Source organism: Hyaena hyaena, unplaced genomic scaffold (assembly GCF_003009895.1).
Source record: "Hyaena hyaena isolate Hyena2069 unplaced genomic scaffold, ASM300989v1 scaffold_212, whole genome shotgun sequence".
Lineage (NCBI taxonomy): Eukaryota > Metazoa > Chordata > Mammalia > Carnivora > Hyaenidae > Hyaena > Hyaena hyaena.
The window spans coordinates 237,652-256,350 of NW_024080845.1; the positions used below are offsets into that span (position 1 = coordinate 237,652).

The 18,699-nt window shown below is 41.8% G+C and overlaps 1 protein-coding gene across 2 annotated transcripts in view; it reads right to left on the minus strand.

Annotated features, from left to right (window-relative positions):
* ARHGEF3 (Rho guanine nucleotide exchange factor 3) overlaps positions 1-18,699 on the minus strand; it is a 271,390-nt gene that overhangs the window by 142,630 nt on the left and 110,061 nt on the right. For both annotated transcript variants that reach the window (XM_039242446.1, XM_039242448.1), the window contains one exon: positions 1,845-1,907. In XM_039242446.1, the coding sequence (XP_039098377.1) occupies positions 1,845-1,907 (63 nt within the window). The remainder of the gene's footprint in view (positions 1-1,844; positions 1,908-18,699) is intronic.

Genomic DNA, 18,699 nt, shown 5'->3' on the forward strand with positions numbered 1-18,699 from the left:
ATCTACCGGGGTGTCTACTGTTCATTTTCAAAGTGAGAGGACAGAACTAGATGGTAGCTAAGGGCTCTTTCAGTTCTGAAAGTCAATGATTCTAATAATCCCCACAAAATTAAAAACATTCAAACAACAAAAACCTTGTTGCTGCTAAGAGTTTCACTGACTTCACCTGTCAGTAATAAAACATTCAGTGAGGAAAGTAAAACCCAGAAGAACATCGTCTTTCTGTTCTGTTACCATGGTATCCCAGTAAACTGGTCCAACTCCATCAATCTGACGGTTTAAAGACTGGAACAAACACCATATGGTGAAATAAAGATGTCCAAGTACATTAATTAGACACCAGCTCAGGATCATTCCATCATGGCTCTTTGCATCACAGAAAACTCTGCAATAATTATGGGTGACTGGATGGCTCAGTCCGTTAAGCAACAGACTCTGGATTTCAGCTCAGGTCATGATCTCATGGTTTGTGAGATCGAGCCCCAAGTTAGGCTCTGTACTGTCAGTGCAGAGCTTGCTTGGGATTCTCTCTCTGCCCCTCCCCTGCTTGTGCCCTCTCTGTCTGTCTGAGAATAAATAAATAGAAACATTTGAAAATAACTGGAAAAGCAGTGTTTATACTGGTAGCTAAATGGTGTCAGATGAGAACCCAATAATCCATGTTCAACAAAGTTTTAAATATTCACAATGGTTTCAGAGGACTTGATCTCAAACCTCTTTTTTTTTTTTTTTTTTTTAAAACAAATAAGGAAACTAAGGCCCAGAGAGGAGAAGCAACCTGCCCAAGGTTGCACTGCTAGTTACAGTCAGAGCCAGGACCATGACCTAGTTCTTGATTATTAGCACAGAAGCCTTCTCATCTCACAACAATGGATTCTGTGGCTTCTGCAGAGGAGAAGACCAGGGCCCAAACTTGGATGGATCCACCATGCACAATGACCACACTTCCAGAAAGTACAGATGATGGTGGATACAGGGAGCCCAGAAGGGCCTCAACATCCACCCCTCAGCCCTCCAATAATGAGTGCATTAGAGGCCCAGGTTGGCTTCCCAGTTGTGTCACTGGGGAGACAAAGAGGCCATACAAAGAAAGCTGTTGAAATTAAGCACTGAGGACACAAGCTGAAAAATTCAAGAAAGTTCTTTGCTTCTGTCATTACCAGCACTTGACTACCATGTCATTAAGCACCTTTTGCAAACTTCTGCTTTTAAAGAAAAATACAAGGCTCACATTTGGTGGGTGCCTAGTATGTACCAGGCAATGTACTTGGTATTCTCACTTTTGTTGTTTTATTTGATCCTCACAACAATCCTGTTAGGTGAACTCTTTTCATCCCTATTTTCCAGATGAGAAAACAGAGGCAAGGAAAAGTGTCACATAAACGGTAAGTGTAGAATCTGGAGTCAAACGAAGATCTGTTAAATCCAAAGTCACTCGCTTTGCCAGCTGCTGGAGATGCCTCCCAGTCTTTGGGCACCGGCTGCCTGACCAACTCATTTTAACTTCCCTGAAAGGGAGACAAACATCTGACCATCTTCTCGAGCCAGCCTCTAAAACAGCACAGTGGCATTTATCTAGACTCTACGCAGATGCACTGATTTCTTATATCATTTTATGAGGGGAAAAAAAAAAAAGCACGAGCAATCAACACCTTGGCTTGGTAGCTTAAGTTGGCCACCCAGCTTTCTCCACTCAAGTGAAATGTTTAAAAAGAGTTTTCCCCAGGTCACAACTTCCATTGTCAGATCCTAGAAGCCCACACAAAGCATACAGCATGTTGACAAATAGATTCAGGGCTGAGACGTGTTCTCATGTCAGAGGCAAGAGGAAGCGCTGTACTTACGCTTATGTCGAGACTGCACAGGCTAACGGCATCCTCATCTTGGGTGCTCTGTTTGCGTTTTCGCTGCAAAACAAATGATAAACAAAGTTCAAATGCAAACAGGGATTATGGCTCTGATTAAGGAAAGAAAAAAAGAAAGCAATCAGTTGAAGGGCACATGCAATCCTTGCCATTTCTACCACATTTCCCCAAAACCTTTAACCAACCTTTGTAAATGAATAATTCTAAGAAAACCTAGGAAATCATGGAGAAGCTTCAAATTCTAACGTAATTGGTTTACATTATTGTTCTGATTCCTGCTGCTACAATTTGTTTTTGATTTTTAGTATTTCCTTTTTTTCCTAAATGTCTTTATATATTAAGGCTTAGAAATTTAGATACAAAGTTCAGATTCTGACTAACCTAGAAGAAGACACTAGACTGGAAAGGAAATCTAATTCACTTAAAGATATTTCATTTCTAGAGGTGCTTTGTACTTGAGTAATTTAAATTTTTTCTAAACTTCATCTAGGGTCCTGATAGAATCACAGAACCAGAATGCTGGAACCAATCTTAAACATCATCTCCAACCTTCTTATTTTATAGCCATCAACACCAAGAAAAATCATTACTGGAACTGAAGAAAACTGTATTTGAAATCAACTTATGACCATCTGCCACGTTAGATGTGGAAAATATATTTTCTTCTTTATGAAAAGAAAAGAAACTCCATCTACAGACCATAATAGAACTCATAAGGGATACAGTCACCTCTCTTCTGCATCCCAGCTCAACCAACCAGGCAAGTATCATTTGAGTCCCTGTTGTGTGACTTTTTAAGTCTCCTAATTGTACTTGGCAGAAACCTACCAAAGGATCAGGATCACTGGCATGAGGTTCCCATGGAATCCAGAGACATTTTAGTCTTCAGTCCCTAAAGAAGCCCACCTCTTCCTCCGCCATCATACTCTGAGCAGGAAAGACAGCAAATGGAAAGCAACCAGAGCCATCCGTGTCTGTCTGAATACAATTGTCCTATTATTTCTTCACTTCAATTCCAGGAAGATTTGTTGAGCATCTACTATGATCCTGGCCCTACTTCTCCTTCAGAGACTGCAAAGACCAGCAGCAGCAAAAAGTGAGTTCCTTATCTCACATTCTTGTAGGAGAGACAGACCCTGAGGGAATTAACTATAATGCAGAAAAATCCAAACATCCTAGGAAGGTCACTTCACTTTTCTGAGTTACTCCTTCTCAACTCTTGAGGGGGGAGTGATGATATTAGTCTTATCATCAGTCTTATTTATTCTCAAAGGGAGAGGAGTAAATATGGCAATGCATTTTAGAGCTTAGCAGTGTGCCTGGTACACAGTGGGTGCTCAAAACATGGATTAGAAGACTCTACAGTGAGGAGTAATTAGTTTGGTCTTGGTGGGGGTTGGAGAGGTCTTTTTTTTTTATGTTTTTTTTTTTTTTAATTTATTTCTGTGAGCAGGGGAGGGTCAGAGAGAGAGGGAGATACAGAATCCAAAATAGGCTCCAGACTCTGAGCTAGCTGTCAGCACAGAGCCTGACACGGGGCTCGAAACCACAAGCTGTGAGATCATGACCTGAGCTGAAGTCGGACGCTTAACCAACTGAGCCACCCAGGTGCCCCTGGAGAGGTCTTCTTATAGAAGGAGGTGTTTGCATAGGCCAAAGGTATCCGGAGGGGACTAGGGCTTCTTGTTCCATAGCCAGCCACCTAGATCTTTAGAACCCCACAGGTGCATATGGCTCTATCCAGAATAATGGAGTTCTAGGTCTTATATATTATTACATCTGACCAGTGGAATGATTTAGAGATGAATGCCAAGAATCAGGATACCAAATCAGCCATCTGGGATGGTGCTCAAGAATCTACATTAACAATTTCTCCCTTTCTTCTCCCTCATGGTCCCCCATTAAGTTCCTCCCAATCCTCCTATATGTGCAAACATATGATATTTGTCCTTTTCTGCCTGACTTATTTCGAGAAATTGTGGGGGAGAGGGAGAGAGGCAAACCATGAGAGACTCTTGAATGCTGAGAACAAACTGAGGACTGATGGGTGTGGGAGGGAGGGGGGCGATGGGCATGGAGGAAGGCACTTATGGGGATGAGCACAAGGTATTAAATGGAAACCAACTTGACAATAAACTATCTGTAAAAAAAAAAAAAAAAAAAGAAAAAAGAATCTGCATTAACAAACTCACCAGGTGATTTTTAGGGACTCGAATACTCTATTCAGAGGCTTTGAGAGTAGCCTTGAGAAAATGTGGAGAGCCACTTGCCATTTTGAGGATGCTTCATGTTTGTGTAGGGACCTGACCCTTACTGATTCATCATCCAGTTACAATGAAAAGCAGCCCTGTGTTGTCAGTGAAGCCACATCACTGCTTAATATTTACAAGGTGACTTTTTGAGGCAAGTAGGCCAAAGGGTAATTTCTATTCTAGGGTAAATAAACTGAAGTCAGGGGAGATAAACAATTTGTTCAAAGTAACATGGCTACAGTGTAACACTCTGAATCCAGGATTCTAATTTCTGGGCAAAACCCTTCACACACCTCACCGAAAGCATGCTTGGCAAATAGGTTACAACTCATTTGCTACTGGGAATGTCTGGTAGCGTCTGCCTGGAGTGCTGTATTGAGAAGCAGTACACAGTACAGCAAATGGGAGAATGCTGCAATCAATCAGTCACATGTGCTGGAGTGTAAGAGAGGACACAGCTGTTTCCCAGGACAGTCTGTGCCCTTCCTGAGTCTGGCTTCTCTTGCCTTGAGAGGCTACAGTGTTATACCTGGGAGCGTGGGAAATGGCATGAGGGGCAGAGGCTCTGGGATGTTATCTACAAAGTGAATAATGCCTACAAGGTAGGGTTGTTGTGAGGATCATAGATGATATGCATATGGAGGCCCGACACACAGTAGGTGCACAATAAATAGCAGCTCCTGTCACGTGTTACCCAAACCATAAGCCACACAGACATATGTTGCTGCCCAGTATTGTCAGGTTATAGAATTTCATGGTGCTACAATTCCGTTTGTAGAGCTCAACAATTTTGTTAATGCAATACATTAATGGTAGCCTGTTACCCCAAGAAGACCACCCTGGTGAAGGAGAGGGGATAATAAGAGAGTTTTTTAATGTTTATTTATTTATTAAGAGAGAAAGAGAGAAAATGTGCATATGAGTGGGGGCTGGGCAGAGAGAGAGAGAGGGAAAGAGAGAACCCCAAGCAGACTCCGTGCTATCAGTGTAGAGGCCAATTCGGGGATTAAACCCACAAACCGTGGGATCATGATCTGAGCCAAAATCAAGAGTCAGACGCTTACCCAACTGAGCCACCTAGGCACCCCAAGAGTGTTTTCCCTCATAGGAACCTCCAGACCTTACCCAGTGCTGGAACCCAGTCTCCAGAGCACCCCTAACCCCAAACACTTCCATGTGCCTCCAACTGTCAAATCCAGAAGACAAACATCCTCTAGCAGCCTTTGTACTTAAGCCATGGCCAGTTAATTGGGGATAGAATGATCTCTTTAAGAAGCCCACATATTTACAAAGTGAAAGCTGAATGGGTTATCAAAATGGGTTTTCTTTTCAATTTCTGTTACAGAGGATGGTGACTGACCATGGCCAGCAACCAAGAAGGAGTTTAAGTTCTGGATCTGGAGCAAAAACTTTACAAGTGTCATTTAGCCATTTGTTCACTTGCTTTATGTTTCCTGAGCACTTCTAATGTGCAGAGCCCTGCTGTGGGTCTGGGGATACAGCAATGAATGAGCTAGGCAAGATCCTTGCTTACTAATTGGGACAAAAAGAAAACAAAATAATTACAGATTGTGATCTCTGTTGTGAATGAGTCAGATCAAGTGCTGAGACAGACTAGAAAGGGAGAGACAGTTTAGAATGATAATTTAATATTTTGGTTTTGGTTGACCTCCTCATGAGCCATAAGCCCACGAAGGCAGGACTAGATCTGTCAAGGTCACATTTCAGGACCTGGTACAGTACCTTGATGCATGGCCCACACACCCCATGATAGTATTTGATTGTTTTGTTGATGCCCTCGGTCCTACTCCCTTTGAGAAGTTTGTTATCTTCACCAATTTACCCAACTCCAAGAAGGGCACAGCGAAAGGGAGTGGGGGGGACCAAATGGGCACTCATTCCACCAGACTGGCCAGCCCGACTGGCCCAGATGATGAAGGGTGTGCAGGTGACACGGCCCCATGCCTGTGTTGCACACCCCTCCCAGGAGCTTCTAAATTCCACCTAGCCGTCTCTAAACTATTGGATAGCTGAACTGACACCAACAATCTGAAGTACAGTTCATGGGAAATTTAAATGCTGGAGACACAGACAAATGTGCATCTCAGAAAGCAGAGGGTGTGGCAGGACACTGCTCTCATGTTGAACTTCACCAGAATGACTGATAATGACAATAACTAGCTTTGGCCTATTTAATACTCACCACCTGCCCATCACAGAACTAAATCTTCATATGCATGATCTGATTTGATTCTCACGACCACCCCAGGAAGTGGACAGGAACAAGTATTATCTCCATTTTACAGAGGAGGAGATGGATGGAGGCTCAGAGAGGGGCAGGGATTTGCCCAAAGTTCTTTAATTAGCAAGGGGCAGAGTTTGGATTCATCGGGCTCCAGGCTATGTGTTTCCCCACTGCACTGTCATGTCCCAGAGTCTGGAAGGGCACATCATACAGAGATGACATAAGAAAGTGTTGAGAATAAGGAGCTGCGGAAGAAACACCTTTATAACTTATTCTACTAAAGAACTGGCCTTGAAGACAGTACACCTAGATAACATTTTGTGATCCTTTCTAGTTTTAGAAGTTATCACTGCCTGCCGTCAGGCAGGTTAGGGATAATTCAAGTCACCGTTTTATTTTCCCTGTGCATCAGAAACAACAGGCAGCTTACCTGTGGGGGAGGGGAGGTTCCTAGGCAGGAGACACTGAGTAAGCTGTCTGCATTTACACACTTGGCCTCACACATTCTCATCAGCCAATTGGAGGAGCCATGGACCCACCCTGTTATTCTTGTTAAATTTACTGAAGCGAATGCACAGTCCACTTCCCTTTCAACCATGAAAACAGAGCGCCTTGGGTGCTGTAGTCTGCACTGATTTGGGCACAAAACTTTAAACCCCAGTGCCCTGTGCAGTAGGTCAATGAATAATTTCTGAATGAGTGACTAAACGAAAACATGAATAAAGGAGGCCAGTGTTTTTGAGGTGACGCCCTTCCCTTCTGCTAACCACCTGGCTGCCAAAATTAAATCAAAACCTCAAAAGCAAAAATCACTGAAAGCTGACATTCTTCAACCTCAGATTTCCTTGGAGACACAAACCCTGCAAGTTCAAGCTACAGCTCTTGCTTTCCAAATAAGAAAGTTTTTTTCCTTACTAAGGGGGGCATTTATTTTTCTTAAAATACATAGAGATGTTAAATCATTGCTGTTCAAACATTGGTCCAAGTGGGACATTGGTGACTTCTACTCCTATGAGAAGAAATGTCAGATCTGTTCAAGGGCAAGGGACTCCAGGCACTGCCCTCAGTCATGGCATGGGGACTCATTCTTTAGGAACAAGGAATCAAAGTATGAGAATACCTCAATTGAAGGGCAAGAGCCAGCTGAACCAAATCATAAGTAAACTTAATGGGCACCTGAACCCTTTGTCTGAACACCTAGGGCAGGCGGAAAAGGCAATTACAGAGGGGAATTTTTGAGAACAAAGGGCCTGAATATACTATCTGATTCCTTAGACCTGCAAGGTTACATATTCGATAAGATACTTTCTGTGGGTGTCTGGGTGCTGGAAAAACTCTCTCATGCTTCTCTAATCAAAACAAACAAACATGAGAGACTGTTGAATGCTGAGAACAAACTGGGGGCTGAGGGTGGTGGGGGAGAGGGGAAGAGGGGGTGATGGGCATGGAGGAGGGCGCTTGTTAGGATGAGCACTGGGTGTTATATGGAAACCAATTTGACAATAAACTATTTAAGGAAGAAAAATAAACAAACAAAAAACACAGCAAAGACATGCTAAGAATAGGGAACACAATGAAATGCTAACATTTTTTTAGTACCACCGATATTCCCTAGTGTTGGTTTATTCAGAAGAAGTAAGGAAAGGATTTTGTAGATAAATGTGTCTCATTCTGATAACAGATAATTACCAGCGCATTCACTTATGATTACTTTTTCTTTGAAAGAGAAAAACACATTACAAAATAAGTGCCTTATACTATGGAAAACAATAAAATCCTCCATGATCATAAAAACAAACAGACAAACACGAGGCCCCTTTGTTAATTTGCTACAGAGAAAAGCCCTTCATATACTCCAATGTAAGGCCTGATGGAGACAGGGGTATGTTTGGATGGATCTGAGCAGACTCTGAGACTCACTACTGGTTACACCATCCTGCTGTCTCAACTGTAAGTCTTTACTTGTGCTCCTTCCAACCCACTTTCATGAAGCACCATTGCTCTCCAGGCCACTCAATGGCTCTCTCCTTTAGGTGTGGCTACCTTCTTTATTTTTTTTTTAATTTTTAATGTTTTATTTATTTCTGAGAGAGAGAGAGAGAGAGAGAGAGAGACAGCACAAACAGGGGAGGGTCAGAGAGAGAGGGAGTTACCGAATTTGAAACAGGCTCCAGGCTCTGAGCTGGCTGTCAGCACAGAGCCCGATGTGGGGCTTGAACCCACGAATCGTGAGATCATGACCTGAGCCGAAGTCAGACACTAAACCGACTGAGCCTCCTAGGTGCCCCAGCCGTGGCTACCTTCTAACAGAACAAGGTAGACTACTAAATCTCATCAGTAAATGGTCCATAAACTAATTTTTCTGCTGTCCCTGCAAGGCTCTCTGTGGAGAGCAGTGACCCTATCCTTAGATAATCAATGTTCAGGAGAACTGGGCCAGGTCTGAATGTCTTATCCTCATTGGGCTCAGCTTCCATTCTCTCTAGACTCAAATCTTGGGATCCTTTGAGGTTTTGAGTCTTAGAATCCAAGGAGAATCACCAGGTGCTTTCTAATACACGAGTGGAGGGAAGTAAAAGCTGAAGCAGGCATCTGCTATGAGCCAAGCACTGTGCTCAAAGTTTAAAGGACTGTTCCATTTAAGCTCCTCTTTAACCCAGTTTAAATAAGAATTGCTGTGTTCATTTTACAGTGAGGGACACTCAAGCTCACTCAAGGGCACAAATTAGTAAATACTAGAAAGGGATTTCGCTCTAGGCCTGCCTGATTCCTAAACCACTGATCTTTCTGAGATACAATGTTATTTCTGTTTTTATATTGTTTAAAAAGCGTCCAACTTCTGCTCAAGTCATGATCTCATGGTTCATGAGTTTGAGCCCAGCGTTGGGCTCTGTACTGTCAGCTCAGAGCCTGGAGCCTCCTTCAGATTCTGTGACTCCCTCTCTCTCTCTCTCTCTCTCTCTCTCTCTCTGCTCCCTCCCCCACTTGTGCTCTCTCTCTCTCAAAAATAAACATTAAAAAATTTTAAAAATATGTACTTTATTTAAATTAGTATATTAAAAATATAAAATATATTTAAACACTTTTTTAAAACAATACATTTTAAAAACAATATAAAAGGTTCACAAGGTATTTTCCTACATACCTGAAGGCAATTAAGAGCTTAAATGAGACAGACCTGAGTTCAAAATCCAGCTCCACTATTTGCTATTTGGTGTGATGAGCTTACTTCTTTATCCCTTCGTTCACTCAACCATTATTCACTAAAGACCTACAATGGGCCAGGGCGGTTTCTAGATGTGGGGATCTGTGTCTATAAAACACTTCCATAAGCTTTGATTTCTCCTTCATGGGGTTATTTCAAAGATTAAAGGAAATAAAATATTTAGAACAGGGCCAGACAAATAGCAAAAGATTAAAAAATGGTCATTATTCTTGCTACTGGGGCTCTCTCCATAATAACTATTACCACTGTTGTCGCTGCTGTTCTGTTGTTATTTGACATTGCGAGGTGGGCAGGGTGGGTACCAGAGATGGGGATCCTGCAGGATGGGGGGTTGGGGGGATGGCGCCTGGCTAGGACACCACCTGACCATCCTTGGACTACCCAGTCACACCGGGTCTAAACGGACCCTCTCCAGATACCTTCAGTCACGTTTCCACTGTGTTGTCTGTACTCCTTCACAGAGTCAGGGCAAATGCAAGGCCTGACTTCATTTTAAATGGCTGAGATTGAATTGATTAGTGTCGGAACAGCCCTGTTATTTAATCACAGGGCTTTTCTATTTAATAACCAAGTGAGCAGAGCAGCAAAAACACACTGATAGAGGGAGTGCAGCTCCCAACCTGACAGCAAATGGCCCCCGATTAGTCGTTTGTAATTATTAAATTCAAACCAGATCTCAAACCTTTTTGATTTATCTCTCTGCTGGCAAACAGCTTTGGTGGTTTCAGAGGCTTTAATGCCTCCCTTTCATCTGCCTTCTTTGGGGAGAGATTAGCAAAGGGATTTTGTGTTCTTGTACTTGCTCTTAGCTGGAGCTTGACTGGCTAAACTCACGTTTGAACAGGGAACGGATCCACATTCTATTTTGCTCCTGTCTGAAGCTGCAGGCATGAACAAGAGAGAGGGACCCCTACTCCATTTTTAATACACTGTTGGGAGTTCTTCCTCTCTATTTTTAAAACATCCTTCTCCAACATCCAGGAGCCTGATCCTGTTTTCTAGACTCTTCAGTGTGCTCTTCGGGTAGCAAACCTGGAAATCCTGGTGCTCTCTGAGCTATTACTGAATAAACCATAACTAACATGAAATGTAATTTTGCGTTCAGATGCCATTAACCATAGTCTGAAGATATTAGGTTGGCACTAGAGTCAGACTTGGTGGCTTCACACCTGAGTTATGACTTTTATTTGTTGTAGAACCTTAAGCACATCATTTCACCTTTTCAAACCTCAGTTTCCTCATTTATACAATGGGAATACAAAAGTTATTGTGAGAGTTAACTAGATCAATGTGGATAAAGGGCTTAGCACAATGCCTAGCCCACACAGCTACTCAAGTATTCTCTAAATAGTAGTAGAAGCAACTGAAGCAGTAACAGCAAGTGAGAGCAGGTGCCAGAGGAAACAAACCATAGAGAAAATACTTAAAATGTATAAAAGTCTACCCATTAACTTCATTTTGGAAAACTAGGAAAAGCCTTGATTACTGATTTTGGCCATGGAACACCTGGCCCTTAGGTTGTTTAGAAGCAGAGATGAAATCATCCTGGCCATGGAAAGGTCCTTCTCTTCTGTGGGAAGGAAACCATGTCCAACCGACAAATGGGAGGAGGAGAGAGCCAGCCAGCCTATCAGTGCCACCACCAGCCCTGCTAACCAAATGGCAGCCAGAGTCACTGTCATTCCTCAAACATATACCACTTTTCCCTCCAAAACCACTCAAGGCCAGAGGAGCAGGAAGGAAGACAGAAAACATTGTCTACCCAGAGCAGAGAGCTGTGAGTATATTTTCCAGAGAGATTATCCTAGAAAAACTTCATTATGGACATCAATTTAAGGTGGCAGAAGGGCTTGTTATTCACAAAGATTTTCAACAATAGGATGTGACAGAAAGCACAAAATTGAATTAACCAGACCACTTTTTTCTTGGCTTTCTAATAATTACTATAATTATTTTATATGTTTTTACTAGCTCTCAGGTGCACTGAATTGGACTAATCACAGTCTTTCGTTCATAACACATTACAATCACTGAAGCTTCCCTGGCCCTCTTTTATGTGTTCATTCATTTACTTTTAACAGCATTAATGAACTCCCTTTTATTAAAATTCTTCACATATGAAGTGATTTGAAGCCTTTATCAATAAAAAAGTTCATATAGTTTAGGGAATGTCCAAACAATTCCTTAATTTCTAAATAATTACTCTATGTAACCAATCAACTTAGATAGTCCAACTGCATAATTCAGAGTCACATGTGCTTATGGTCCACAGAAAACTGGGAACCTGATTTTACAAGGAGAGTTCTTAGATCTTTACTCATTTGTGTTCCTGCCTATCCCTATCTAGAAAGACTGCAGTGCTGGTAATGCCTTTTCAGCCACAGCACCCCATGCATTCCTAAGTAGGTCCTTAAATGCTAACAGGCAGGCATTTAACCATAAGGAGAGCAAGGCTTCCCTTGGTTCCCTGGTCTCTGGACCATCTACTCCTGGAGACACGTTGCCACACAAAGCAGAGGTGAACACTGGGTGTACCTGCTAAGATGCTTTGTAAATCCTGACAATTCATCAGGACAGTCCTTTAAATAGAGAAAACGTTTCACAGCAGAACCATTAGGTACTGCCTATCAGATTGGAACTCACAACTTGAGTTCTAAAGTTTAGAGTTTTTCTTATGGCATGTTCTGGCTGCTTTTCCTTTGTTCCCTCCTTCCCTTTGCTGGCTTTAGAATGACAACTGTCTATTGAGAATCCACTGCAGGACACCTGGGTGGCTCAGTCAGTTAAGTGTCTGACTTCGGCTCAGGTCCTGATCTTGGGTTTGTGAGTTCAGGCCTCATGTTGGACTCTGTGCTGACAGCTCAAAGCCTGGAGCCTGCTTCGAATTCTGTGTCTCCATCTCTCTGCCCCTCCCCCACTCATATTCTTTCTCTCTCTCTCTCTCTCTCTCAAAAACAAATAAAAACATTAAATAATAATAATAATAAAAGAATCCACTGCATGCTGGGTACTTTCCATTTGTGACATCCAATCTTTACAGCTGTATACATACACAAAAATGATTACACCTGAGGAAACTGAGATTACAGAGTTTAAATGGCTTATTGAGGGTGCTCTGTAAGTGCACACAACCAAAATTTTATATCAGATCTGGCTTTATGGCTAGTCCTACCAGCCCACATCCCTAGGCAATCACTATTCCCTTACATAACTGGGCTTTCTACAGGCCAAAAATTCTAGGGGTTTAATGCCATCAGGAGAAGCCCTCAACAGGCGATGTACCGGAGTTGGTAGGCAAATAGCCCAGCTTCCTACAGTTTGTGAGGACAACTCTGAGGTGTGCTCTCAGTCTTGACTGTCCACTGGAACCACCAAGGGAGTTTACTCTCATGCCTGTCTCCCACTACCCAGGGATTCTGAACATCAAGAGTTTCAAAAACTCCCCAAGTGATTCTCGTGGGCAGCAAATTTGAGAACCACTATCCTATGTGGTGTCCCAGCAGTCCCCCACAGGACTGAACCCCAGCTACCCACAGAGCTAACCTGTTCATGATTACTTCCTGTATCAGCTTCCTTCCCTTCCCTGTCTCTTCCCTGTTCCCTCACCAGTGTTTCTGGGGATTACTTCCCAAATAAACCACCTGCACTTGTATCCGGGTCTGTTTCTGTGGGACTGAGCCAAAGATAAGCTGAATATAGCCCTGTGCCTCTAACATTGGAAGTGTACTAGGAGGCAGGTGAAGCCACTGAATAAACACAGTCCATCAACTTGACTTTGCAGGAAGCCATGCCAGCCATTATTTGTATGTTTCAACAAGAATGGAATGTCAATTTACATGAGATTTGAAAGATAAGTCTGGGAAGAAATTTAAAATCAAGTGACCTTCACATCGATCTTCCCTTGTACAAGACACACAAAGGGCTGAGTCCATTTCCTCTCTGATCAGAGATTGGGAAGTGTCCAGAAGCCAGAGAGAGTCACAGCTCCTCCTTCTCCTGGCTTCAGGGTCCACACACAGATCTCCTTTGGCAGAGAAGAGCCCTGGTATGACTCTATCAGGGAGCTGCCATTATTTAATGACAAATTAGAGACCGAACTGCTTTAAGTATAAGCCCTTATGGCTAACAAGGACACCCTCAATGTTACTTTTTTTTTTATATCTCTATTCAACAGGTGAACTTCATTCCTGAATGGAGAGATTGGACCTACAGATTTTAAATTAAGGTGAGAAACAGCAACACAAATAGGCATTTAATTACAGTCTTAGAATGAAAGCCGGGTTTGATTCTTGGTCTCCATGACTGGGTGGGAACAGTGGTGCTCCTGGAGACTTGTAATCAGGAGCCTTAGAAGTGTGGAGGCAAGATGTCATCATCATTTCACCTGTCCTGAGATAATGCAGGAAAAAGGATGAGCCTATATAAGTGAAGTGAACTTTCTGGGAGATGCTCTAATAATACCTACCAATAAAATGACTAATAGGAACAACCATGGGGAAACCATGGATATACTTTCACCAAGATCTATGCAGAAAGGTGTTTACTGTAGCACTGTTTATAATGGCAAGACACTGGAAAGAAAATGTCCACCAAAAGAGACTGGCTAAATAAAACTAATCCATTCATATAATGAGAAACACAATGATCTTAGAATAGTGTAGAGCCATCCAGTGCATGGAATGACCTCCAGGATATATTGAGTTACCAAAATAATAATAAAATAATAAACAGTATGCACAGCCTGTTTCCTGCTATGTCAGATTCTTAAAATTAAAGTAGAAAAAGTACAAAGGCGCCTGGGTGACTCAGTTGGTTAAGTGTCCAACTCTTGATTTCGGCTCAAGTCATGATCTCACAGTTCACGGGATAAAGCTGCACATCAAGCTCTGTGCTAACAGCAAGAGGCCTGCTTGGGATTCTCTCTCTGTGTCTCTCTCTCTCTGTGTCTCTCTCTGCTCCTCCCCCACTCATGCTCACTCACTCAAAATTAACAAACATTAAAAAAAGAAAAAAGAAAAAGTACATACTCTCATATGCATACATACACACATCCTGATATATATATTACATTTTTCCTGTAAGGAAGCTGAAACTGGGGACAAGCCTAGGGTAGGGAGAAGACTATCACTTTTTATTTGGTGCTTTCTTGTACTTATGTACCCTAAGCATGTGTATATGTCATTTTATTAATGCCATTATAGACTATCTAGGTACTAGAACAGCTGTCCTTTTGTTTGGTGGTGGCTGTTTCCTTCTTTATGTATCTCAGTACTAAAGAAAGATGATACATCTAAAGCCATTTTTTAAAAATATAGATACATGTAGGTAGATTGGAATTGGAGGCATCAGAACAAATTCATGGTTACACACACACACATACACACACATATTTTTGTTTTTTCCCTACCTCTATCTACTGAGAGGTAAAGAAGCAATGGAACCCTAGCAACTATATACACACTCAGGGCCCACATCTTGGTTTTAAACTGCCATTCTCCACTAAAAGGACCCAGGACCCCTTGGAGAAAAGGATAATTTCAGGGCTAGGGCAGGGAAAATATAAATGACCCTGGTAATCTTTTTGTATAAAGAAGTAATGAGGGGCTCCTATGTGGCTCAGTCTGTTAAGCATCTGACTCTTGACTTTGGCTCAGGTCACGATCTCACAGTTCGTGGGTTCAAGCCCTGCATTGGGCTCTGCACTGACTGTGTGGAGCCTGCTTGGGATTCTCTCTCTCTCTCTGCCCCTCCCCTGCTCACTCTCTCTCTGTCTCTCAAAATAAACACACTTTAAAAAGTAAAAGAAGAAAATATATAGTCTTTAAAAAAAAAAGAAGTAATGAAACGCTTTAAGAAAAAGGGATAGAATCACCAGCTTATAGGACCCTCCCCAGCCACATCTGAGACAATCTGAGCATCAAATAAATGATGATAGCAATGGACCAGAACTCACTGAATACAACAGGGATCCATGAGCCCATGCTGACATAAACAATTGAAGAATAAATGGCAGAGAAGAGAAATCTTTTCTGTTAGAACACTAACAAATAAACATAGATGGGATGACGAAGTTTAGCATCAACAGATGCTAAAATAGTAGGTTAACAGTTCATGATGAAGAGGACTCTGCCAAGATTTGATTTACTTGTTACTTAAAAAGGGAAAGATCATAACTTTACAATGGAAAAACTTACAAGATGCCACCTGAACTAAGTAATCAAAGGTAATGTTACCAGTACTAATATCAAAACTGATACCCCAAATCCTCTGATACAACACACTGAGAAAAACACCATGTCACTACTGTAAATATTCCTGTGAAAAATGCACAGACTAAAAAAAGTAGTTTCACATCACTCCAGATATTCTTTAAATGTGTAATCTGAATCTAAACACATGAAGAAATATTTAATAAACCCACATTGAGGAAAACCATACAACATTGGTGGCCTCTACTCTTTAAAATTCTCAAAATCAAGAAATACCAAGAAAGCCTAGGGAACTGTTCCAGGTTAAAGGAGGCTAAAGAATACATGACAATAAATGCAATGCATGACCCTGAATTGGATTCCAGACCATGAAAAACAATAGCTATAAAATATTGTGACAGTTGGCAAATTTTAAAAATGAATGAATGAATGAATGAACATATTCCGTCAATATTAAATTTCCTGCTTTTGATAATTATACAATGTGAGAGGATGCTCTTGTTCTTTTACTGAAGTATTCAAGGCCAAAGGAACATAATGTCTATAACTCATTCTCAAATAGGAAGAGAAAAATAATTCACATTTATAGGTTATATAGATGTTTACTATATGTGTGTGTGTGTATATATATATATATATATACATATATTCTCCACTATATATAGTATGTATATATGTATATATAGTATATACTATACACGCACACACACAGAGCTACACAGAGACAGAAAGACAAAGAGGGACAGAGAGATAAAGCAAATGTAAATAAACAATGAAAATAAACAGTGAATCTGGGTAAAGCGTATTCAGAAGTATCTTATTCTAGACTTGCAACTTTTCTCTAAGTTTGAAATTATATTAAGTTGCCAAAAATAAAACAAAATAAATTCACAAATGACCGACACACTCCTCCCCTCCCCAAGCAAAATATATGCCCATGTCCATTTGTTCCTCTCTGGGACAGCAGATACCCACTCACTGCCTAGCAGGGCTCAGGCCCTCTGGGCTCAGCTCTGCAGTATCTGTTAACCCTTGATGTCCAAGCCCTAGAGCTCCTGCAAGGTGGAGTCCGTCCAGGCACTTCAGCAGAATTTGCTTGGGTTTCAGCTGGGATATAATTCCTTAGGCCCGAGAAGAATATAATTTAAGGATTATTTAATCAAAAGTAGCTCTCTTCCAAAGAAACTGGAATCTTTTGCAAGACCCCGTTTAGCCTTAAATTTTTCAGTAGGAGAGAAACAACTGCAAGGAAAATAACTGTGTGATAGTTACTATCCTTTCCCTGCAAACAAGGTGCCTTACTATGCCAACAACCTCTCTTAACAGCTTCTCTGCTATGTCAGGAGGTGGCTGGAGCCTCAGGAGAAGCCATAGACAGTCCTTGTGGCAAAGACTTCTCATTCAGTCCACCTAGAATTCATTAGCTCTAGTTTTCAGAGGAGTCTTCACTGCAGCTGTCTTTGAAAGTGGAGGAGGGCCTCACCACAACGTCAGATTACATGAGGGAGGCAAATGCCAGGGACAGGTCGGTGTATTCAGGGCACCCCTCCTTCATGGCATCATCATGTTCTGTCAAGTTTTGAGTAAAAAAGCAAAAGTTGTGGTGAGCCACAAATGGGCTGCAGAAAGTGGGCGAAGTACTCTGTGCTAAATTCTCTAATCCTGAATTTTTGCTTCAAAGCCTATCCCAATCACTTTTATCCTGAAGTCTGAAACCAAGGTCTGGATTTTGCAAAATCAAAGCATATTTATCCAGTATTTAATCTATTTCCCAGGAAATCAGTGTTTTACTAAGAACAGAATTCTTTTCTGCCCAGAACTTCCCTGGAAATTTCTAAGGCCTAAGAGGCTCAACGAATGTGTGTGGACTGGGAACAAATGAACACACTTGCCCCCAAAAAGGCAAATATAAAGCTGTAGAATTTTTAAATTTGTTTTCATTTTTTTTTTTTTGGAGGGGAGGGGGATGGGCAGAAAGACAGAGAGAGAGAATCTTAAGCAGGTTCCATGCTCAGTGCAGAGCCCAATATAGGGCTTGATCCCACAAGCCCGGGATCATGACCTGAGCTGAAATCAAGAGTCAGACGTGCAACCAACTGAACTGCCCATGTGCCCCCAAAGCTGTAGAATTTCTCTTCAGGAAAACTAAACACTAAGAAGTGCCATCCATAAAGTTTCATTTTTGAATTTTGACAATAGAAACCCAGGAACAAGAGACTCACATAAAAGAATTTCACTGTATGGATTCACTCAGTCAACAAATATTTTATTGAGCACATATTATGTGTGAGGCACTATGCAAGCTAGATACATGCTTCACAAAAGAGATATAGGCCCCTGCCCTCAGAAACAATAAGGTCTAGTTGGGGACAGAAAGTCAAGTAGGGGACAGAGACAATAAACCAGTAAGCAAACAAACAAGCTAGTGTTAATGTACTAAGAGTTATGAACAAAGTAAACCAGAGTAATATGAAAATCTCTGAAAGGGGGTAGAGGCAGAGACACTAGACAGAGAGGTCAAGGAGGCTTCTTGGAGGACATTTGAGAAGAAACCTAAGAAAAGATGTGGACGGGTGAGAAGGAAGAGTTTCTAAAGGACTCTCATCATTCAAGTTCTTTCCTTTCACATATTCCCAACATAGTACCTGATGCTTGTTCTGATTGGCCAGTGCCCATGCACATGTGGTATTCCCATACCTGACATTTGTTCTGATTGGCCAGTGCCCATGCACATGTGATGCTCCCATACCTGACATCTGTTCTGATTGGTCAGTGCCCATGCACATTTGGTGGGTTCCATACCTGACACTAGTCTGGCTGGCCGCTGCCCATGGACATGTGGTGCACTCATACCCGACACTTGTTCTGATTGGTCAGTGCCCATTCATGTGATTTTTTTACA